Source organism: Phalacrocorax aristotelis, chromosome 4, assembly GCF_949628215.1.
Source record: "Phalacrocorax aristotelis chromosome 4, bGulAri2.1, whole genome shotgun sequence".
Taxonomy (NCBI): domain Eukaryota; kingdom Metazoa; phylum Chordata; class Aves; order Suliformes; family Phalacrocoracidae; genus Phalacrocorax; species Phalacrocorax aristotelis.
Genome location: NC_134279.1, coordinates 1,453,949 through 1,478,826, shown reverse-complemented (window position 1 = coordinate 1,478,826; position 24,878 = coordinate 1,453,949). Strand labels below are relative to the sequence as shown.

The 24,878-nt window shown below is 42.6% G+C and overlaps 1 protein-coding gene across 7 annotated transcripts in view; it reads right to left on the bottom strand.

Annotated features, from left to right (window-relative positions):
- Positions 1-24,878, bottom strand: part of ANKRD17 (ankyrin repeat domain 17) — a 93,746-nt gene that overhangs the window by 46,862 nt on the left and 22,006 nt on the right. For all 7 annotated transcript variants that reach the window (XM_075089948.1, XM_075089946.1, XM_075089947.1 and 4 more), the window contains exons 2-3: positions 2,649-2,802; positions 1,896-2,052 (exon numbers count right to left, since the gene is read on the bottom strand). In XM_075089948.1, the coding sequence (XP_074946049.1) occupies positions 1,896-2,052; positions 2,649-2,802 (311 nt within the window). The remainder of the gene's footprint in view (positions 1-1,895; positions 2,053-2,648; positions 2,803-24,878) is intronic.

Here is a 24,878-nt window from a genome sequence, read left to right as displayed (position 1 = left end):
TGGACCCGATTTACTGTCTTGGCACCATACATGCAGCACGATGTTATGCCCTACAGAAGCACAAAACTGTTTTTGGTAATCATTTAAGTATCTGAGAAATTAATAGTAACTTTCCCTTTTGAAAGGTTAACTCTATAGCACTACAGACAAAACACTGTTGGTTTGTATTACTAATTAAAACCTAATAAACAGACTCAGCTTCCTGGTTCCAGTCTGAAAACACAGGTTTTGTCCCACTTATTTTCTGAAGTAAGGTTCAACAGGAAGCAGAACTGGTTCAATCACGATAAGTACAACACCACAAGTATTCCTTTCCAAATCGGCAACTTCTCCTCAGAGTTGCATTCACATTTTCTGGTGACAAAACTAATCCCTTCCCCTCTGTCCTGTGCTGAAAACCCCAGAATTCTGTAAATGCGATCTGATATTTCAGTTGTGGCCTTAACTCAACCAAGCAGAGAAGTGTACCATTCTCCTGCTTTGGGAAGCCCTAAGTCAGAGGACTGTGGTTCTCGTGCCGCTCCATGAGTTCTTCACTTCTACCATTCCAATTCTGTTTCAGTCAAAAAAGGGTCTACTAAAAGCCTATTTTCAATCCCTCCTATTCTGCCTTCTGCCTACACTGCCTTCATTCCAAAACAGTTACTGCTTTGTGAGAATAAAAATCCAGGTCTGACATATTTCTCCATTTGGCTGAAAATAACTGGATCAATAACTAAAAAATCCAAGACTGCTGGCCTCAGCCAAACAATTCCCTTTCATCTCTTCTCCATTTAGGAAGTGCCATCAACACAAAACTCACTCAAAAGAGAATGGAGAAATACGGCAGTTGACAAACAAGTTTTGCAAGCCATATAACTCAATGCGAGTTCTTAAAGTAGTCAAGCTGGGAAAGCACGTATTTGTGTGGCAAGGACTAACTTAGACCTGCACACAGGTACAATGCAAGTCCTGTATATTATACCCAGGACTCCTATTGAATTTGTGCCACCAGACACAATCTTCATATACTGACAATTATTTCTCAAACACATTTCCCATATCCTCTGTCCTGCTAGCAACTTTGGCAACAGGCACCGTCCACAAGAAAAGAGGTAGCTGGGGGCAGGGAGGGACGCACACGCAACAGAAGCAGGCATAACCCCCAACTACTCTGCTCTTCTTCACACGTCCTGATCAACGCACCACAAAACGTTTCCTTGGAGTTACTCAGTATGCAAGGAACAACTGCCAGCTAGCACAGCAGGCCTTGGTTGTTCCTGCTAACACACCATTTCTGTTGTATGGAAGCTTAGTGACACCCTGGAGGGGAATCTTTCTCTCTCACAAACACCCCAGTAAGGCAAAAAAACACAAAGGCAGAAGGTCCAGTTCACAAGCAGCAACTCCTGTGGCTGAGGCTCTGTCCAAGGTCCTACCCGGCGTGAGCACGCTGCTGACCACCACGAGGGCTCCAGGCCCTCAAAAGACTCTCTTCCTTCCTCAATTAAACAGTCTCTCTGAAGTTCTCTAAAGCAACAGAGCAGGGGTTATTTTTCGTCCCAAAGCTAGTTGTATGCTATCGCTCTATGACCCATTTCAGGATTTCCTATTTTTTCGTCCAGTTCTAAGGCCCATACTATTCAAGAGCTTAGAAATTCTCTTCCTATAGTTTGCCAAGTTAAATTACTTGGAGCATAATTTCTGAATTCTAAGCAGTATTAATTGCTTCACTCCCCACTGCAACACCTGACAATACAGCAATGTTTAACAGCAGAATCACAGGTGATAATCTGGCACTAATTTCACTTGGGGAAGAGCTTCACCACTGTGCAATCAGAAGTGAGACAACAAGAAAAACTGCTTCTAAAAGTAGCAAACTACTAAAAAAAAATCCAGTACCAAATTTGGCTTACTTGTCCGTCTGCCCTGCATTTGCTGTGCTTTCCGCTCTCATCCGGGTAAGTGCAGCGGCAGCTTCATCCAACGCGCAGCTGACCGAAGAAGTCAGTCTGCGAAGCACCTCAGGATCTGCAAATGCTTTACCGTCAGCTGTAGACAGCTTACCTATTCCTTTCATTCCGATTTACAACAGATTGGTACACGTGCCAGAAAAGGAGAAAACAGAGAAGTTGAGAGTGAGCTTATCATAGAAACATTCGCAGCATAATGAACTACAGCTTCCAAAATGACGAGATCAACCATTTCCAACACTTAAAGCGGCACTCAGACGTCACGTGTATGAATGAAATCCTCCAACCCCCAGAAAGCATTAGTTTTTAACTATTGACAACTACGAAGTTAAGTGGCTAGCAAAGCTTTTCATACAGTAATTGTTACAGAATGAAGCCTCATTGAGCCATTTAGTTTTTGATATAAGGCTGCAAGCCAAGGTCGGGCACCAGTTTTTACTCAGGCTTTAGAAATCCAACATTGGAGCCATCTGACGAGAAGCTTGACCTTCACATGAAACTCTTATTTTCAAAAATGTGAAACGCTTTAATGAACTTCTCTCTCTCCCAAGGCTTGCACAACCTTGCCAAGTTCAGATCGCCTTACATTCTGCATTTGTATCATGCTCATATGGATTAGACTTATGCAAGCAGTTCCAGTATGGTCTCGTGTGTAAGGGCTTCGGGGTTAAACCTGTATGGGACACAAATACTTACCTGCAGCTTCAAGTAAAGCTTCTAATCTCGCCTGGGTTTCTGGATCTACTGTTCTCAGGTCAGCACCGTCGGCAGTACTTGACAGAAGCAATTTCGAAGCTGTTTCCAGCATAGGGTTTTCGAGATCATCCTGATCTAAGATAAAAGATTCCACCTGAAAAAATAACAGATCTGGTTTAAGAATGATATAACTGACCAAAATGTACTTAAAACAAAAAATCCCATAGTTGCAGTTTTCACCGTTTTTTTTAAGCACTTACTTGGTTAGCCAAACTATCCTCTGTTGACTCAAAAGGGCATTATTTCATCAATACAAGCAATGACATTTTCCAGGATCACATACAAATAACATATGTATCTTATCCATTTGCTCTGTGACTAGAAGCCACATGATATACCCGAAAAGTTTAAGATTGACTTCACATCTCCACACTGCACTCTACAGTTCAAGTCCAATGTAACACAGAGGGAAAAGTGAAAGAATCAGTATCACCCCAGAAGGCCTACAGGTAGCAGCTGCCATGAGTTTCCACACAAGCTGTTGGTTTGGGTTTTTTTTCCCCCCCTCCCAAAAGCATGGAAGATACACGCAACAACAGACATTCTATTTCACACAACCCAGCCATCTTTTGAAGAAGTAACCTACCCTCAAATGGCATTAAACTCTACTAGCACACAAAATCAGAAAAAACTAAGTCATCGCTATTTTAGCGTCAACTGGTTTATTCTGACTTGCACAAAATGTCTCTCAGCTATCCCACTTCTTTCAAGTCTCATGTCTCGTAATCCAGCATTTGAAGAAAATTCAAGGACTGGCAACATATTCCAGGTATCATCAACTCAAATGCAACATACAAGGGTTTCACAGAATCCCTTTCAAGAAAACATTTAAGACATAACCTACAGAATATGCAATCCATTATATCTGCCTTTTTCACAAAACAGATGCTGAGAGGTCTAAATTTAATTTCTGTGTGTTTCACATCCAAAACAAGGAAGAGATTAAGTTTTAGAGAGAAAAGCCACTAATATCCATTTGTGCTTTACTGCCCATTAAAAGAGTACTAGGTCAAGCAGTTTAGATAAGACACTCCTCTACGAGTTCCATGAACACGCACCTAGGTCTATGAACCAGCCATCAAACCATTATTAGATTATAAAGACCAAGTTTAAACACCCCTCTACAAAGCTCTACAGCCTCAAAAATCCACACCTTCAACACAAAAGAAAAAAAAATCACAGAAATAAAAAATAAAAACCAATCCCAATCCAAAAATCAAACTCCATCTAAATGCAAGGCTGCCAGTCAAGCAGACCGCATGTGCCAGCCGCCCCTACAGCGTTATTAGAAACTTGAAATGTCTTTGGATAAAAGCAATTGCTGTCTGTAGTACAGCAGTAATCTATTTCCACATGGAATACAGTTCATCAAGATACAAATATCATTTATTTTATTCTTAAGATTCACGTGTGGCTCCAAAGTTTAAAATCAGTCTCATGAGCATCACAAGTTCAGATTCCTGCAGATTGATACCCTAAGAATCTAAGTGGGCAAACAAACAGTAGGAGTGACCAATTCATCTCAGGCCTCCTGAAAGCTCTCCCACCGTCCTCCCACCTATTCTCTTGTCACAAGTGAACAGCTCACACAACAACCTTTCCTTCTGCAGTCTGCCTCCAGCTCAAAACATACCAGTATATGGTACTAGCACATAGCTTGAACCTAAACACCTTGTTTGTTTAGGGAGGTAGGCTGAGAACTGCTTTCAAAATAGCTTCAATTTATCACTGCAACGATACCACTGAGAAGCAGAATCACCTGTCAGACAGCTTTTGGCAATGCAAGCATACATCTCAAGGGCGCCTTTGAAGCCTCCTTCAAGTCCTTTGAATCCTATTTGCCCTCCTTCAAACCTGGGAACGCAGCAAGCTGAACGGGATGGCTTCCAACTACCCATGAAAGCGGCTCTGATGCCGACAGCTGCCAACAGCAGGGCAGTCCTGCAATATTGCATGTTGCCCCTCAGCACTACTTTTTTCACTACTATTTTATTTCAGGACACGTTTTAGGAGACATGATATTGTTGGGGTTGATGGTTGGACTTGATGATCCTAGAGGTCTTTTCCTACCTTAATCATTCTATGATTCTGTGATTTTTTCCAAGCTATGCTCACGCAGGCTGCAGCTTCCCAGTTTGGCAAACTGGTGAAGGCAACTCCTAGTTTCCTCCCCAGTCCTAAGTTCACTCCCGCCTCGCCAGGGTCCTTGGCTGGTCACTGCCAGCTCTGCTCTGTGCATCTACAATGCAGTTTTTAGTTCATCTGAGGACTTGCCATTTGTCTTCTTCCAGAGGACGATGCCTGCTGCACCAAGCAGCAAGAGAAAGGAACTACTCTGCTGTTCAGGAGCCAAGCAACAGATTTCACCACTGGAAAGGCCAACTACTGAGCAGTCGGAAGGATTCTTGGCTCACCCAACTCATGCAAAATCCCTACTACTTAGAATAACTGAAAAAAAACCAAACCTCATCTGAGTGAGGTTTAACAGCTGGTCGTGGTTCCTCCTAACACTATGAAATATTTGCTAGGAAAAAAGTCAAAATAGGAAAACTTCTCTCCCCCACTCACATCCTCTCCCCTCAAATTAGGTCTTTTATGCAGTTCAAGTTTCAAATGGAAAAATCTTCCTATTTTCCTTCCAGCTAAGAATATGAGCGTGATATGATTTTAAAAACCAACTGTAACCCAAGAAGAATGGGGAGAAAAAGCAATCCACCTACAAACAATACAGCACCAAGACAATCCCAAGTTATCAGGAGAAAACTCCTCTTGCATTCAGGTTTTGAAAACATTTTTATCATGTGCTGACATTTAAACCATTTCAGAGCAACACCTGAAGAAATTAACTTATTTAACAACAAATGTAGACTATTTTATGACAGTAAGTATAACTGGTTCTCCTTTTCTACAGTAGAAGAGATATATCTTCAACCTGTGGCTTGCAGAGCTTTTCATCAAGCCTCCAGTTAACCTTCTTCCATATTCTCAATTGCCTTTTAAGCTTAAGAGTTTCATTAGATCTACAGTCTTGTCTTTTCAGCTGGTTCAACATGACACAGAACGCCATACGGAGCAATGGTGATAAAAGACACAGTGTCTAACAGTGGTGAATAAAACTATTTCAGCAGAAGCGAAAATTCCATTTTCATTTCTCAGAAAACACTGCCATCTCTTCAGAAGCTACAAACTCAAGACAAAGCATTTCCATTTACCAGGCCAAGTAAACAGACATTTCCTTTAATGGTCTTCAGATGTATTTTATTTCCCGTAACTAAAAAAACGTGTAGTATGGTACAGAACTGCTCCACCTTACATATCAGAATATTCCATCTGGGTTCCCAGTCAGCATTTCTCCCATCAAACAATACTCTGACATAATCCAATTGTTCAGATATTCCCCAACAGAAGGCCTTTTAAAAGATGTCTTCTCCTTTCTCATCCTGCAATAAAAATCTCATGTTCTCTACTTGCCCAAGTTTACTTTGCCCGTAATCATTTCTAGTGTGTTTGATGCTTCCACGATACAAGAGGATGCTAGGAGAACAAATATTACCTAGTACTGACTGCTCTCCAACCAAACGGCCAACAGTTTTGATGCACCGTAAACAATCGTAAACGGAAATTTAAAAATGGCTCAGAAAAGCACCATGTTAACAGGTATATAAATCCAAACCTCAAAGAAATATCATGCTCCGAGTACCTTAGCATATGTTCCGAGTCCTGTTTTTCTAGGCAAAAAAAGCCATTGTAAGTTTTCCACGGATTGTAATACTAGACTAAACTTAGATTTTTAGCGTTCTGTGCTTTTATCAACTATTAGCAAGACCAGTTCTTCTGTACTTAGCAAAGCTTTCCAACATCATCAAATTGGGTTCTGCACACACGTCTCTGTCAGTGATCTCTCCTGTCCTTTTCCCTATACATACTCCCACAAGGCACATGGTGGTGTGAGTGCATGCACTCACACAGCCCTCTCCACACATTTTGTTTTCTTTGTTTTCTGGGGTACAGGCTCGAAACCCCGCCTGTTCTCTCCTCCTCTGACCTTGGGGTGATCCGCCTGCTCCTTTTGCTTTCCCCATCAAGTAAGAGAGATAACAGCAAGGGATTTCCCCTTCACCAGACCAGAACCAGGGGATTTAACTTTTTACAAAAACTATTCTGTGGGTAGGGCTGTATCTTTGCTTTCCTAAAGAACAATACCACTGCATTTTTAGTATTGTTTTGCCACCCGGTACATGGACATACAGACATCTCAACCAGGTAAAAGCTGATCCACCAGGACTCATGACCATAGCACCTGAAGATAGCCCTGCGAGATGGCAGTAAATTCGTGTTTTGACTGCCAAATACCAGATACTGAACATACAGTTTGGTAAATGCCAGGCTAGAGCAGACAATAAAGCACCACTGAGTTACCTGGCTCTAACTGTCATGGCTCTTGCCACTGTGTGATGCCAGATCAACTGGAGACAGAATTCAGTTCTCAAAGCTAGTTCCAACTTCATCTGTCTCTCACCATCAAGCCATACGCATGTAAAACAGACGTGGACACACTGATGGAAACATCCCCCCATACCCCCGTACTAATGTCTTCCAAGTCCCTACATATGTCTCTACATGGTCTCACACAGATGTAAACTGAAGTCAAACAATAGAACTTCCTCCCATGGCTTCCCTCACAAAAGAAACCCCCACCCAAAAACCCCCACAACCGCCCCCCCCCCGCCCCCCTCCCCACGCATTAAAGCTTTGAAGAGAATGAGTCAGCCAGCTATTGACTTCAATTTTGCTATTTATATGGCTAAACACAGGCTAGCATCTTCCTAATGTTATGTCAAGCCAGGGAAGGAGGAAGGGAGGAGGGAAGATACATTCCACCTGCAAGTGTCTTCGTACCTTCTATACTTATGAGGTAGAAATCCAGTACTCAACACCAAACAACTCCTCTAGGCCCATACCATCAGCTAAGGTATCAACCTAGTCAAGTCACTTCACTGCCAAAATTGGTGTACAATACCTACGTTAACATTACAAGCCTATAACGACGGCAACTTCCATCTCACTCTGAGCAGAGGTGCCTGCTGCGTATTGGTCGTTTAGTATTAAAACTCTTCATACTCATTAAAATGTAAAAACCAGGACTACACATCTGACCACAACACAGTTCCAGTCTGGTGATACTGCACAACTTCACCGACACGAAGTTGTCATGTTGTTTGATGCTGCGCAGTGAAAGAACCCAAGAGCAAAGCTAAGCCGTTCGTTACGCTAGTGAGACTTTGGCACCTTTAAAACGGACCTTGGTTTAGTGTGTGAACTCCCTCTTCTCATGCGTATCTAACACTTGGTAATACTTACACTCTACATGAATATAGTCACCCACAAAGCATTCCCAGAGGGCTTTATGATTAGTTAAACTTTATCAGTAGTAGAGAACAATAAAAGCAACTATTTACGATTTCATTTGTGAACAATGGCAGAAAACAGCTTCCAGCATCCACCACCTACTAAAGCCTTTACTGCAGATTGACAAAAGCCCATTATTTAGCCATCTAATCAGTACGTAGCTGCCATGAATAGCTCTGGTCATTAATCTGCAGAGCATCTCTAGTATTTGTTTATCACTGTTTTAGAGTTTTTTCTCAATCACAGCTGTGCTGTAAGGACAACCCAGAGACTTTAAGAAAAGGCTGCAAAACCTCATTTTCTGCTCATCTCAGGTTCCCCACCTGATTTCCAGAGCTCAGGAGTAAGTTTTGCTGAGTCCATTCCCTAGTCCTTCTCTTTAAGGCCATCCTGCATGCATGCAGTATTTGTGTGCTACTGCTATCCAGCATTTAGTCAGAAATTAACACAGAGTAAACATTCAAGACCACACATCCCATATGAATTATAAAAATTAACATCTCATTCCTGTAACATGTGTCACCTGAATGCCAATGCACAGAGATGGGGGGCAGCAAACAGTTGCTTAATTACGCAGTATGTTTAGGCACACTGTGGCATTAACACAGCCCAAACACTTGCTCCCAAGAACCTGAAGTGCACCCTTGACCAAACCTCCAGCTACATCTCCCCGGAAGGGATGTGAGTTCCTAGCCATTGCCCATAATGAGAAAACAGACAATGTAACAGTTCTCCATCTTGAAGCCTTACATGAAGTCATGCTCCAATGAAGTAGTAAACAGTTATTAAAAGTATCACGTAAACAGTGAAATCCAGCCTAAGTGTCTAGCAGTTAGGTTGCAAGCAACAGATCTCCAAGCCTGTGAAATAGCAAGTCTTACTCATTAACCTAATAGGACAAAACATTTTTAAGCTTCAGTATTTTTAAGCTCCGTGAACCAAGAGCATCTGAAACTTCATTTGGATGAGCCACATTAGCCCAGAGAAGTATCCTAAAAGGCCCAAAAAACACCTTTGATGAAAAGGTTTTTCCCTCTGAAGGTTTTTGCCTTGTTCTTGGGGCTGACCCTTTTTCTCTGGGCTTTCAATCCAACAGCGCATTTTTTTCTCAACTGTTGTCAGATGACTCCCATGACTTTGGCCTCATATTGGGTACCGATTACAGTTTTAGGATTCAGAAATTTTTACCTTGGCACTTGGGCCTTTGGCATTCGGTACCCAAAGGGTACACAGCCTGTCCAAAGAACCCAGCGTACAAGGAACAGTTAGTGGCTCTTGCCAAACCTCACCACCTCAAACAGACCTTAATCGACAGTCCTTCTGTATTATTTCTCACTGAGGCACAGGACTTGCCACCAATTAGCAAGCACTTTAACAGTCGATTTTTCTCAGCTCCAAAGTCTTTGGAGAGCAGCAAAAGGTTTTTAAAGACAATATGAAATTTAACAAGCATTTTCAAGTCTGTCAAGTATTGCAAAGCCACCTTAAGACCACAATGACAATCGTTACCAGACCAGTTAAAGAACTTCAGTCCAACTACATTAGCAAGCTTGAAAAGCAAGGAAGCTTCAGGTTCTTCACTTCCTCAGCTAGAGCGACTCTCACACAGTGAGCAGTTTTAATCCCGATTTATGCAAGGGACTCCTCATGTAAACAGCAGAGCCTGACCCACCGTTACACTTCCTTCCCCTTGCGCTCTAGTAACTCATACCCGAGATAATCTCAGCTTTCGATCCAGAACAGTTTTAGCTCTCTCACCTCTAATGGCAGAGCGCTAATTATTTCCATCCCTGTCCTTCATCTCATGAGGACAACAGATTGTTTTTACAGCCAATGTCATTTATGTATTTGGAGCTGGACCTGCAGAACTCGCACCTCACAACTGGTGGTGCAGGACTGGACAGGCAGGATGGGGGCACCAGGCTAGCACACAGACAAACCTCTTCTTGAAGGTCACAGACAAGCCTATCAACTCCCCGGGAGTCTGGCATCAGGACCCCATCAGGATTCTCTTCTGCCCACTCTTGTATGAAAAATGGTGCCCAAGCTGCTGATCAGTTGCACTGAGCATCTGCTGATCACTTCTTACAGCCTTGGGGACTACTGTGAAATTGTTCCAAGTTACTGCAAGACAGCACACCAAAAAAAAAAATCTCCAACTTGCATACAACTTCCATGAGCGTTTCTTGAAAATCATTTCCACTGTTCATGAATACATGCTACAAGTCTGTTTTACACAGAAATAGCAGCATTTATACTACTACCTTGAAACTGGAGCACACAAGAGGAAATAAAACACCACTCCCAGTGCAAAAACAAAGTCCAACTGTGACTAATAACTAGTTTTCTTTGCACAACACTGCTAAGTATTTTTGATGTCTTAAATCTAAACATCTAATGTGCATCAAGGGATTCGTGAGGTACGAGTGAATCAAAACAAAGCAGTGATATATCTGGAAACAAACAGGGCCAGGTATTTCAAGCACCCATTTTTCACTTACGTACCCCAAACCTAACATATAAATAGGCAACCCCAATACTCTGCAAGTTATGATGCATAATTCCATCATGTTTTTAACTTTAATGGGCTAAGTCTCTACGTGCAGCTGTCAACTGTCAGTGTCAAGAAATCATTTGGTGTCTTAGAAAGCCCATACAATGTGCAAGCACTGCCTTTCTCACTCACCTTAGTCACTCAGCAGAAGTCAGCTCAGCAGAAGGAAGAATAGGAAATTCTTTCTGCCCCCCACATCCTATACCAAAGCAAGAAGTTCATGCCTGCTCCCCCTCACCCTGCTACCTTTTCGCCCTCAGAATATGACCTCTTACACTTTAAAAACACATTAACCAATCTCAGTTCAAAGTCAGCTCCCTGGAAAAAACCCTGACCTGAAACGTCAGGACAAAGCCATCGACTTACACACGTCTTCAAATAAATCAGCAAGAACAGATTTTGACTTGATCAAACTGAACATAAAGGCAAAGCATACAGTTCTGCTTTTTCCCTGAAGGCTACATTTTTTCAGATGTAATTACCACTTAGTTACATAGGTTTCAAGCGATTTTAAGATGTAGATTTTTCACAGCACTAATCATGTATATTATAAATTCCATCCAAAACTTAACTGCAGACAAGCCTCTGGCATTGCTTGCCGTTTTTGTGGGGACAAAACAGAAATCACGACCACCTGGTTTATATGGCATATCAGTTAGTCTGCAACTATATGTTGCAACTCCTCTGCAAGAGTGATGGTTTACTGGATATTTACACAAGACACCATTTTCTTTATCTGAAGATCAGCTTCCTGGTTACTGTAAGGGAAAGCATACGCCAAATGCCAAGTGAAGCAGACTGTTTTGCCTACTCAGTTTCAGCCTTGCAGTTTTCATATTTTTTTTCCTTCAAATCTATTTTCAAACAGGAACAAGCTGTGTGATCCTCCCTTGCCCTACCCAGCTACTACAGCAGCACTGCCACTGCAGACACAAAGCCTTACAGCAGCATTTCTGCCCTGTACAGTGAGGATTGCTTCCAGAGATCTGAGATACATCATCAGATCTCTTGTCTTTTGAACATGCAGTGACCCTCCCCAAACCTAAATGCCTTGTTCAGCAGAAATTTAAAGTCGGGCAGCTGGAACGTCTCAACAGTGTCTTCTTTCATTTTATTCCATTAACTATACACTCCATTTCTCTCGCTGCTGATTAAAAAAAATAATGAAAAGCAGTAGGGAGGGAGAACGGTGAGAAGAGTAACAGTCCATGCGGCTGAAACTGCATAACACCATCCTCATGTCTGTCACCAACAGAGTTTCTGCTGCAGGGACACCTGCATTATTACTGCAGTGTGTTTCTGATGACGAGACAGGTGCTGATGTATTCACATGAAAATTCCCTCCTCTCCTCTGTAGTCTGTATCCCCAGCATTACAAACAACAAGAAGAAAAAAAACAGAGGCAAGCAGACCGAAACCTATAGCTTCAAGAAGGCTGTGAAACTACAAGGTAAAATATCTTCAGTTTAATATTCTTTTTCCATTTCAAATCTTCATGCCAAACACTTGACATACTTCCACATTAAGCAAATTTATGCATTATCTGGTATTCAGCTGCAATTGCTTGTGCGAGAAAAATTTATGCCAAAGTAAAAATAACAACACCTCAACTCATCACCTTATTAAAGTGCCCTGTCCCAGTTTCACATTTATTGGGTGGGTGGGAAGGGGGAAACAAGTTTAAGTCTCTGACATAAATAACAGGACATAAAACTCTAAAAAAAAAATATTTCATCAAAACTCTTACTCTAAAACTGCCTGCCATCATGCTTCTGAAGGCTAAGCTTCAGACAAAACTTATATATCAACAATTAAAAAAAGCTGACACATTTCCCATCCAACCTCTTGAACTCAGGTGTTCTCCTTCACTCTCCTAAGCCCCACAAAAAAGCTGAACACAAACACTTGACAGAAACCATCTCTTTTGGAATGGGCTTGGAAAGAACTGACCACAGAATATGAATAACTCAGCCTGCTACTGTCTCTGCATGAACCCTGACATGGGGGCTACATCAGAGCCACTGACAAATAGGTAACACCTGTGAGAAAGGTTGTTCCCATACTGTCACAAAACCAAAATGGAAACCCCTCTCTGCAAAATAAGCCCGAACAACTGAAGGATACTTAACAGACAGCCTGATCCGAGGCGAGCAATTTTTGCTGCCCTTCGCAAGTAACCTGGCACATCTTCCCAAACAATCAAAGTCTATCTATCAGAGACACAATGAAGGGAGCACATAACAACCATGAAGAGAAAAGATGATGCAACCGAGCCTCCCAGAATCACCCTCTCGCCTCGTTGCCAAAATCCCCCAATGTCATGCTTGAACAACAACTGCAGCCCCCTAAGACTCTCTTCTCTCAAGTATGTGAGGTAAGCATCGCTTAAGCTTCTTAACAAGTTACTTATAGGGCCACACAAACCACACGCTACTCGTTACAGCTCTAAAAAGCTTAGCAGGGTTATGCTGCCTCTGACCACCTAGCCAGTTCTCCATCCAAACTGTATCAAGCTCTTTTAAGACAAGCTTTCTGAGCTACATAAATGGCATTTTAGAGTTTTCCCACCTCTCCTCCAGCTGCAGGACACCTCAAGGACTCTGAATCTCTCTGGAAAAGCTTGCATTTCAAGCACATCCCAAGGACCATCACCAGAGACTCAGACTGACCCCTAATCATGACATAGCTAACTTTGATGGATCTAGCAGTAAGAACTAAGGAATACAGAGATCATAAGGAGTACAGATGAATGTAGCTGTATTAAAGCCTTTTCAGTTTTGTCATTCAATATGTAAAAACTGGGCAGTACATTAAGCATGACTCTGCTCTTAGCAGAAGATTTTGGACGTTGAGCAGAAGAGCACCTCAATTCATAGCAAGGCTCGCATCTCTGAACAATGTGTACGCTACTGAAAAAGCACTAAGCAGCCCTGCTGTGCACTGTTACAGCCTATTCCTCACTGCCCTACTTTCAAGGGACTAATTATTCTCTTAAGCCTTGTTTAAGGAAGGTGAGCTTACAAGAAGGAAAATCCTTCCCTAACAGTTGGTCATGTTCCTCTTCCACAGGCCTCACCTTTTGCCTTGACTATATACTCCAAGGACAGATTTAATGGATGCATTCTCAATACAAGCATTTCCAAGGCTGCAATGAAGCGCCTTGCTACGCTGACAGATCCATGTCAACTGATTTAGAACCTTGAAGCATCCTCCTTTTAAACGGCACCTAAGGAAAAAGTGAAAACTTAAAAATCATGAGCTGTTAAAGGCACAAATGCATTATTTCAATTCTGCTATCTCTACAAGATCCAAGGTTGAAATTCCAATGATAATAAATTATCTTTATCACTGGTTTACTGAGGGGGCTTGTCTGCACATTCGTTGCCTGCAGAGTCTTTGAGGAGAAGTATCTTGAGGTTTCTTGTCACAGCTCGATAAGCAGCTATTTTTCTGTGACTGTCAGGCTTTAATGTAACACATCAAGACCCTTAACTAATCCTTTGTGAAGGGAGTCTGGAGCAGCTCAGCACAACTCAAGGTGGCCCAGCTTCTCAGAAGCAGTGCTTCTGGAATATTTCTCATCTCTTCCATTTGACTGGCGCGACGCACTTTGTTAAGTTCCAGTTCAGAACTGCACACACCCATCCACTTCCAGCTGAAACAAGTTGTTATTCTAAGGATTGTAGATCAGTACAACCGAACAATGGAAGCAAAACATCATAACTTCTCTGTAGACAAAGCTAGCACCAATAAAGCTGTGTGCAGAAACAGTGCTGTGGGGCCTTGCCTTCATGCAGATTTTTTAACAGCGGAGTTGAAGTCTGTTAATGCAAGGGCAATTCTCGCACGTTTGAACACACACTTATTTCTTGCGATGAGGCCAGGCCTCAGATGACCCCAAGCAGCTTCTCTGTAGTCCACGCCAAGGAAGCTGCCGAATTTAGCAAACTACGCAGATTCAGAGGAAAAAGAGGACAGGCATTTATAGCTAGTCACGTCAATCACAGGCAAGACACCCCCCCCCGCTCCTATCTGTCAATATATATGATATAAACCACCAGAATGGTATGCCCATTCAAAATACATTTCCGAAAAAAAAGCCTCCGCTAATGCTGCTACATGGTGAGTTTTCGCTGATGGAACACGCTTCATTTTTAAGGTTAAGAGGGAAACCACCGACTTTCCCAGTCTTCACGAAGAGATGCTTCAGATTTGCAGTGTTAAATCTGCCAGAAAGCATTTCCCAGTCTGCACGTCTTTCAACCATTAGCCTAGTCAGCTTGGCTTCATTCCCCCTGCATCTGCAAGTGACTACAGCAGTGGTAGATCAGCTACAATTCCCACTGGGAGTTTACTCCTATTCCCTAACTGTTGTCAAATGACTTATTTCTTTGCGTTTCCCAACTCTGATCTTCAAGCCAAGTTCAACCCCAGAAGAAAATGCAGCTCACATGCTCGTTTATACCACAAAACCTCCGAATAGAAGACAGACCACACTGGGCGCAAGATAGGCACACAGGAAGACCTGCATTCCCTGAAACTTCTGACATGCAGACAAGCTATTAAAAGTCAACAGTATTTTGCTTCAACAGTATCAGACAGCAAGCGATCCTCCTTTGTCCACGTATTTTCATGCCCAATCACAGATACTGAGACAGAGATTTATCAGATCACAGGGCAAGAGAAGTAATGGGAATAGAAATAAAGGATTAAATAGCTTGTATTATGTCACAACAAGTTACTGTTACCCTCAGGACTAAACCACAGACCTCCTGATGCCTAATGCACTGCTTTATTGACTCCAACACCATGTCTCCCATCTCTGGGAAACTCCTCCCGTCCCCAAAACTTCAAAGGCAATAACAGCTCTGTGTTTTCCCGGAGCAAGGCCCTCCTGACAGCCTTTATAGAAGCCCACCACCAGCACCCACTGCCGCTCATCTGACAGGACCAGCTATCCTCTGCAGCCATAGTGATTACCACGCATTGTTGTTGTGGGAAAAGGAGCCCACAATGCTACAGTTCCGTGAAAGCACGATCAACCTTTGCGAATCCAACAGACACTTAAAAGGCTCTCTTCATCACACCAATTGACTTGAAAACTACTGCTCAGTTTGGATCCGGGGTGCACACAAACCTAATGCTGAAGAGACTTCCTTCTCCCAACCACCAAGCTGTTCAGTTACAGCAAAAACCAAGGAAAACCCATTTCCCTGCTAGACAAACAACTCCAATTTTAATTCTGTAGTGGCACCTCAAACTCCCTCTCACGTCTAAAAGCCACCAGAACAGTTTTCCTCAGTCAGAACAGCCTTGGGGTGGGGGGGTGGGGGGGAAGGGCAGTTTCCCAACTGCTGCATCTCAAAGCTTTAAAAACCCTTGTACAACACCAGACCTGCATCAATTAAGAAAAAAAGGGGGGACACTAACAGTTTTTTTTCTTTTCCCCCTGCCTCCTTTTTCACCTGGTCAGGATCAAGACTATATACCAGGCATCTACATGAACTGCTTCCCAGGGAAATCATAGCAGAAGCGCAGTATTTCGATAGTGTCCTGCGTGAAACCAACTTCCCTTCAAGAGGGGACCCAGAAGCAATACAGCAAGACCACCTGTCCGGAAGGGGCACAAAATGGCTCTATGCTCTGGGTGTTTACAGGAGCAGACGGCTTTTTCAGATATGTTTTCCACAAACCTGCACTAGTGGTACCGTGTCACAATAACTCCAGTGACTTCAACATGTGGCTTAAAGTGCTCAGGGTTTATCTGAACACAGATCACGCACTGCATGCTTCCATTACATCAGCTGTTATAAGGCATAAGAGACACTTGTGGCAGTTATATCATGGTATATAACCATCAGACACTTATTACTAAATCACTTGCACAGTAATAAAGATGCATACCAAAACCTGCATTTCTGAGTAGAACGTAGTGAGGGTAAAAGGCTTAAGTTTCCCCCCAAAGCATCCCATTTTCTCTTTTTAATAGAATCCAGTGTGGAAGTTAGCATAAAGCTTCAGTAACAACAGCCAACCTGAAATTTGCCATTTAAAGGATGATAGACCAACCCTAGGGCAGCAAAACTGCATTTTGTGGTAGTAGCAGAGTGGGTTGATGAATTGTAGGTAACAAAGCATGGCAGAAGCCTTCTCAGCCTCAGGTGAGGCATGCACCCCACTGCACCCACCAGCTCTCTCCCTGCCTTCTCTGCCACAACGTTAGGAAGGGTACAAAGCAAAACAAAGTCCAAAATACCATCAAAGATGGAAGAAACCTTGTCGTGCACTGCAAAAAAAAAAAAAAAAATACTGTCACACAACGCACTCCCAACCCCTCCCTGTCTGTCCCCCCTCCATGGCAGCAGACTGCCTCTTTGCTTGTGCTCAGAAAGATGAAGATCTACTTCAGAGGAAAAGGTGTGTCAGTGGCAGACATCCATCTCTCCCAGCACAGCAAGAAAGAAAATCTGTTTGCCTCCCACTCCAGTCTGCCTGTTTTGCCCGCTATGTATAACCTATACTCCCTCCAGAACCGTTTTTTCTCCTGTAAGACAACATAAAATAAAAGCCTTGAAAAAGAATACACAGAAAAAACAAAGACCACGATTTTAGACAAACAGTATGTTCACTACCCTCAGTGAAGGAATGATGCTCAGCAGCCCCACCGCTCCTTTTCACCTAAGCTGCGTATTTCTTCCACACCATTCCTGTTAAAAAAAGGCCTCTCAGATTCTCAATTCTGATCACTCTCGCACATACTCCGACACGTGCATTTCAGGCATTGGGTCTACAGTCACCAAAGAGACACACAAATTTATTCTATCAATCGCTGTCCCTACTGAGCATAAAACACAGTGAGCAAGTGCCCTGAACTGCATAACAACGGTCGGTTTTGAAACAGAAATAGTTTTACACTGCCCACATGTTTTCTTAAACAAATTTGGCAGGAAATCATTCCCTTCTGTAAGAAGTTCTGGTCGGCTGTTCTTCACAATAGCAAGCAAGTGCTCTGCAAGGAAGGATGAAGCAGCAGAAGGGAACAGGGACATGTGGAGGAGGGACAGGATGAACGCACAAACAGCTACTCTGTTTGAGTCCAACTCAGAATTCCCTTCGGCATGAATGAAACACTGATGTGTGCACGGGCTTGTTCACAGCAATACAGTATCAACTTGTGTGCAGAGATGTAAAACAAAATGCAGGAATGCTGGGACAATTTCTTTCTCCCTGCAATGCAATGCGTAGCTTAGCGCAGTTGCAGCTTTTCCCTTCCCATCAAAGTGATTAGAGCATCAGGCTCCCGTACAGGGCACAGGGGTGCAAGTATAAGATGACTCCATCCCGCTCTTCATGGTCTTAACGCAATATGCTATCCCAGGGACTAAAAAAAAATGAAAGATACCTTATGCACATCCCACAAGCCACCTTTTTGTTGCTAGCGGTAGCTCCTTTAGTCAAGCCCCGTTGTGCTAAGTGACCAACAGACAAGACACGGGGACACTAACACACATTAGAAAGAAGGAAAACTACACATAGTGGCGAAAAACATATTGTTACTGGAAAGACCAAACATTTTGTTACTACAACAAAAGAAAAAAAAAAAAAAAGGAGACACAGCAGACACTGGCATTTTGTTTCCAAACTCCTCAATGTTTAAGTAGAATTGCTATTCTGTTTAGCATATGCAGGTTTCGCTACCATTCCCTCCCACCCTAACTTCCAAAGGTAGGAAACACCAAAGAGACCAGCCACGGTGCTACTGCCTCAACGTCACCACCGCAGCAGAGCCAGGAGACTGAAGAATGGCTCCTTCAGGAAAGCACTTCCAGTCAAGATCAGCAAGCAGGGTTCAACCCAAGCAAATCCAATGCTACATGCCATTCAATTGCATAGGGAACCACAGAAATCCCTTTTTTTATCCTGCGCAGCTGACAATTAGCAACTTGCTAGTATACTGCCTCCAGAAGTTCTGGGGTCTGCATCCAGCTGAACCCATCAGGAGCAGGGAGGCGAAAGCACACATCCTTAGAGGGATTCTGCTTTCCTTCATGTGATTATCCTGCTGAAATCTCCCTGCAGCATCCCTCATCATGCAGCATAGCCAATTCCAAGTAGCATGTAGAGACTTTCATGAAGTTAGCCAAAATCAGTTTGGGAAGATATGACTAGTTAGGTCAAGAGCTTGGAAATTATTTTGAGTCATTCCAGTCTTGTTTATTGGTATTTATTCTTGTCCTGTAAAGTTAAATGGAGAAATAGCTATGCAACTATCCCAAAACAAGTGACCGCACCTACCGACATAAAAACTGAGCCCAACAAAAAAGTGAAATGGAACAAACTGAAACATAAGGCGGGTTTCCTTTCCTTTTTCAGAATTTACAATGGAAGCCTTTTTTTCAATAAAGGAACTGGCATGGCCTAGTTAACCAATCTTCCCTTCCGATGAGAAGGGAGAGGATAAAGTTACAGTAGGAGACAGTCAAGTTCATTATCCGATTAGAATTCCTATTGTTACTGCCTGGGGGACTGAGCGCAGAGGGAATTACTTCTAATCATTTCAACTCATTTGGTTAAAATTCTGACAGGCTTGATAGCCACCGAATTCTTCCTTCAATACAAACTAGTGTTAGGCATACCTAATAAATGAATTCCAATTTTTTTTGCTCTACTTGGCACACCCAACTGAAAGCTTCTGCATACTGAACAGATTTGAACAGTTTTTCCAGACGGTAAATTAACAGACTTGTGAAAGTAGCTCAAGCATTTCACTAAATCCATATCTATCTTTTTCCCCCTCTTATCAAAAAGAGGTCCCATCAAAAAAAAATAAATCAAGGTTTAAGGGCAGAGCAAAGACAGCAATTTTAAGTGGAGTCCTTCATTTTCACCCTTTGCTTTGCATGCCAGATGTAAACATCAATGTGCAAAGTTCCTTCAAACCACTACTACAATTTTGATTTCTGCTCTCCCCTTAATGCTTCTGATCACATCTGTTCCACAAAGACATTTTAGCATATTTATTCAATGTTTACGTGAACATAGCTCCGGTATTGGCTTCTCAGTAGGACAAATTGCATCATGACTCGTTTCCTCCCCTTTCCTCCCTGAGCACAAACGACATTCAGATCACAGATAAAACCCCTAGTACAAAGTTCCTTTTCCTATTACAAGACGCTTGTCCACAATGAGAGACAGGAATAACACATTTCTTCCTATAACGACATCTAAGATGTTCAAGTCCATCACCTACTAGCAGTAATGTTGCTGGTTCAAGTGCAAGAGAATTGAAGAAACCCTGCAAAAACCGTGCAACACGGGAGATGGTGGTCAAAGCCACAAAGAACCACCACTATTTACACTAGCCAGTTACCGACATCTCCTTTTCGCACGATTTCGATGCTGAGGCCATGTAATGGGTTGTTTTGCGCGTGGGTTACAGCTTTGGTGCACGTGACTTCCTATCACTCAACACAGCCAGCAAATTCCAGCGTGGCAAAGATCTGAAGAGATTTCACGCACATGCAGGAAAAAAGTGACAAACACCTTTGCCACAAAAATAACCTTTCACACATTTCTACAGAAGTTTAAAGACAGGATTTATGGGGGGAAAAAAAGTCTAAATTAATTCACCTGACTAAAACGTCTCTCTCAATTCTCTTACTGTTTTTGATTAAGTGTCTGATTTGAAAGAACAGCTTGAAAGACAGAAGACTCTGGGTTAGAAAAGGCCTTTGCAGATCACCTCATCCCACCTGCTAGTCAAGGACTTGGTTAAGTTATCCCAATTAGCAAGACACTCACTGGCACACACAGCCACTGAGTAACAGTGACCTTTTCAATAGTGGTTACCCAAGTACAAAGTTACTTATTGCCTGAAACGTTCCTCACACAATAATCGCATTTTCATATTACTGTATGAAGAACAAATGGTTACTGAAAAAGAGAAAGCAACAAAGCATATGTAACAAGAATGGTTTCCAATTGTACCATCACACTTGTAATCTCTTCCTGCCCATGAAGGAGAAACAGCTTAAGACCCAAAGAAATCACATCTACCAGCTTTTACTTCTTGTCTCACAAGGAAACCCAGATCCAGCAGCTGAAAATTAGGTCCTTGCCCTGCAAAACAGCCCTAACCAGCTAACTGGAAGGGGGGAGTAACAGAAATCAAAGATAGGATTTGCTGTTCTAGAAGACTGAACGTACACACTTGTTCTAAGCTCTTTGCCTCACACCACAGGAAAGGCTGGCAGAGGCGGCAGTGTTAGGAGGAGAGCAGTTTCAAGGGAAGGGGAATCACCTTCCCATGCTTTGTTTGAAAGCACTACACAACGTACAGAAAAAGCCCTTGGGAGCCAGCCAGGCAGCTTCACTCTAGTTTCCACTCACCTTCGCCAAGCTGCAAAAGGAGGAGCTAGCAGGGCCTGGGTGATGCCATCACTGCTCCTCAGTCAGACTGACACCATTCTGTCAACTCCACCGAGCCAGGGGAAGAAGGCAGCAGCGCAAGGATTTTGTGCTACATAAACAGTTGCATAGTAGAACAGTAAGCTGCGTAGAGTATCTCAGCCCTCAGAAAGCCCTTCTTTTCTCCAGCTGAATCAAGGAAGGGGCAAAACAAAACATATTTCTCCTCTAAAATTTCCTAAAAACTCGTATGACATTACCAGCCAAACAGACATGGTACAAGTTCTAGCATCCTGGTCTTCCTACTCACCTTTGCTGCACACATACACACTAGGGGGATTAGTGCCACCTCCTGAATGTAAGGTGGTTGATGAATTTTGGCCTCCTCCGTTAGCATCTTCAGCTTGCTTTCCTTCAGGCCGGTTTTCCTCCCTGAACAATGCTTCAGACAAGGCATGTTCAGCTACCTTCAGTTCCCCCTCACACAGGCAACTCCTGGAACATAAGCTCACCTCAGAACAATCTAGTCCACACCCTGAAACAACAACCGAAACTACTCGCTTTCCTTTAAGTTTGGGCAAACTAGGGCATGATCAGCTAACTATTGACTAACACTAGCACACTGACCAGATGCACAAAACATAAGGTCATACCTATTCTTCAGCAGAACACACACCCCAGCAAAAAGTCAATTTCTACTTCAGACTATCAGACAACAGCACAACTTCACAGCACCACAGAAAGTAGGAGTGCAGCTCTTGTCGTACTTACAGAGCTCCATACTCTCCATACAGAGCACCCTTGCTCCTTTGTACCAGCCTCAACTAAACATTTTAAAGGTCATGGTGGGGGGTGACATCACAGCATTTAAGCGGGGGTCATCTTGTTAACATTAGCTCAATATTCCTTAAGAGAAAACCCACTTAAGAGGAATCCTACTACCTTGGATGCCGTCAGGAAGACAAGCTGTTCATCACCTAGGGTTTGGGACTAGATACGGTCCAGACTTAGTAATGATGCCTTAATGAAAGGAATACTACAGCAGTGCTCCTACTTACTTGGAAATAACACGTGAAGGAGCTGTTGCTCTGCCAGACAATGTATGAACAGCTGCAATGGATCACTAGGCAATGCTGGATCACATTAGTAACCAATGGTAACTTCATATATGCAAACTCTTCAAAAAGAGAGGCAAACAGGTAGAAAGTAAACAAAGCAAGATTACCAAGAAAAACTATAAGAAAACAGGGAAAGGATTAGCCTGTCTAAGAGCTGGGACATGGGGAAGCTACTAATGCCCACAACGGAGATGCTGTAACCCCAATTTTAATCTTCTGACCAGGGGACTACAAGGTTTATCAATATTAAAAGCCTTGGCTTGCTAAAAAAAGTTGCATTGCAGAGGCCTCCCTGATGCCTGAGCATGCATTATCGACATTACTCTTCTACGCCATGTTTGCTCTTCCCTCCACTGCTATTCCATCAAGCACTCCTGTACTCAGGCAGGATAGTCTCCACTTTTGGTCCATATAAACTACATGCCACTGTCCACACCATGGCTCAACTAGGCTACTGAAGGTGTAACAGATGATCCTTCCTTATCACCTCACTTCTTAGGCACATCAGTGGCAGCTACCTACAAAGCAATACAGGTAGGACCTTAAGGGTTATTAACATCCCTGTGACTCTAATATAAAATTGAAGCAACTTCTGCAGTTAGAAAATACTCCCACTATCACGGTAAGAAATGAAGGTTTGTACACAATGATTTTCAGTTTCAGTTCAAGGTCGGTGAAAGATGTTTACCTTAAGCTAGGAAGTTAAAGGATTATTTTAAAATTCACTTACTAAGGACACAAAGAAATTGCCACATGTGGGCCTGTGTTATACCCCAGTCCGCTTCTCTTAAGTCAAGTGCAAACAAGCTTTCAAAGAACCTGAAGGTCAGAACACATGGTTGCTTCTCTTGCAAAGTCTCAAGTCAACACAGGGAATATAAATTCACCCCTCTACTGTCATAAGCTTCTCAAGAGGTTTTCTGTGCTGTCAGTCTGAGTTCAGGACACAATACAGACCACACCCTCATCTGTCACAACAAAACATATCTCCTCTTCTCCCAACCACAAAAATGTTTCTGTTGACTAGCTCAAGCACCAAAAACACACCTATGGTTTTATGCCTCTTTGAATACCACAGCAAGATCTCCAGTAGCATAATTTTTCCTTCACCAGCACATGCAAGCCAAAAACTGAAAAGTTATACCAACAAAAAAACGCCTTGCTGCCAGTTAGGTCACACATCAATGAAGAAGTATGGCCAAGATAGACCTATCAGAAGAACCAAATGAGCAGAAGCTAACTGCAGATTAAAACCACGGTACTTAAATTTTCTTCAACTGTATTCCCCCACAGCACTCTCAATACTAGATTCAAGCAATGGAGCCAAGACCATGTTCCTCTTCAGCTGACAGCAGCAAAGCCAGCTCAAGTTCTGCATTAAGTACACCTTCTTTGAAGGTGGGCTACATGCATGGCAGCCAGAACGCCACATTAAATCATCCAGGCTGACAACCACTTCTCCCTGCAGCTGTACTGAACTTGCTCAAGAGCTGTTTTAGTTTTATCCGCTGATATAAAAGTAGTATGGGGGAAAAATTATTTCCAACAGAGTCCTGCAACTTCAGTAATGCAATAAGCAGAGACTATGCTTTCACTTCAACTTGTTTCATCGTCTCCGCCAAATAGTAGCCTTCACCCTAGGGCAAGCTAGAATGTGTGAACTACAAACTACTTGATTACTATCTACCTTTTTAACTCAAAAGTGATTTTTTGCCCCAGCAGCACCCACGCACTTCTTGCAGTAAGGACCTCTAACACAATTTGAACCTGCCCCTATGCTAACTGAACGTAAGTGTTTTAAGCTACAACGAACTTAGAGGTGAAAACATTCTTGAAGATTTTATGAAGAGGCAAGGACTGATCCCTGCAAATTTTACTAAGGACTAGGCAGTACCAAGTCTGCCCAAAAAAACAGAGACCATAGATTCTGCTGCCTAAGCAAGAGTTCTTCTCTCAATCTTCATGCTGCTGTCTTCAAATGAAGATCAGAAACTGCTCCACAGGAAGGAAAGAAAAAAGGCCCTAAAACATGAAATAAAAACACACACTGTAAACACATTGTTCAAAGTCACAACAGAAACAAGTTCTGAGAGAAACAAGTTTTACTTCTGGACCCATATTTTGAACGCAAGATAATTACATTGCTTCTACTGAAGCACAGGGAAGTTACTAACAGCCTCCACTGCTACCACAGTATTTCAGAGATTGCTGCCTGAACAACAGATTCAGTCATAGTCTACTCACAACTCAACTAGATAAGCCATACTTGATCTTTAAAGATGTTTTACCTGGATACGGTCGGTCTCACAACCAGGAAAAGAATGTGTGATGAAATTACCAAAAGATAAGTCCGCATCCTACTCTGAGAAGTAAAATATAATTTAGTTCACACGTACAAACCCAAAACACTGCTATACTGACAGAATTAATTTGCCTTTCCAAACAAGCCTATTAATAAATACCAAGTATTTTATTTATTTGACAAATTACGGAGCTGCACATGACAATTACAGTTAAAGTAAAGGAGGGAAAAGAAGAAAAAGCTTTCAGCATTCAAGGAGACAAGTACTGAAATATTTGTCTGGTGGCAGAAAGCCCAGTTCCCTTTTGGTCTTCCTACCTCACCACAGAAAGCCAGCCACACAGACTGATACTGGTATAGATGTCCTGTTCATCCACCTG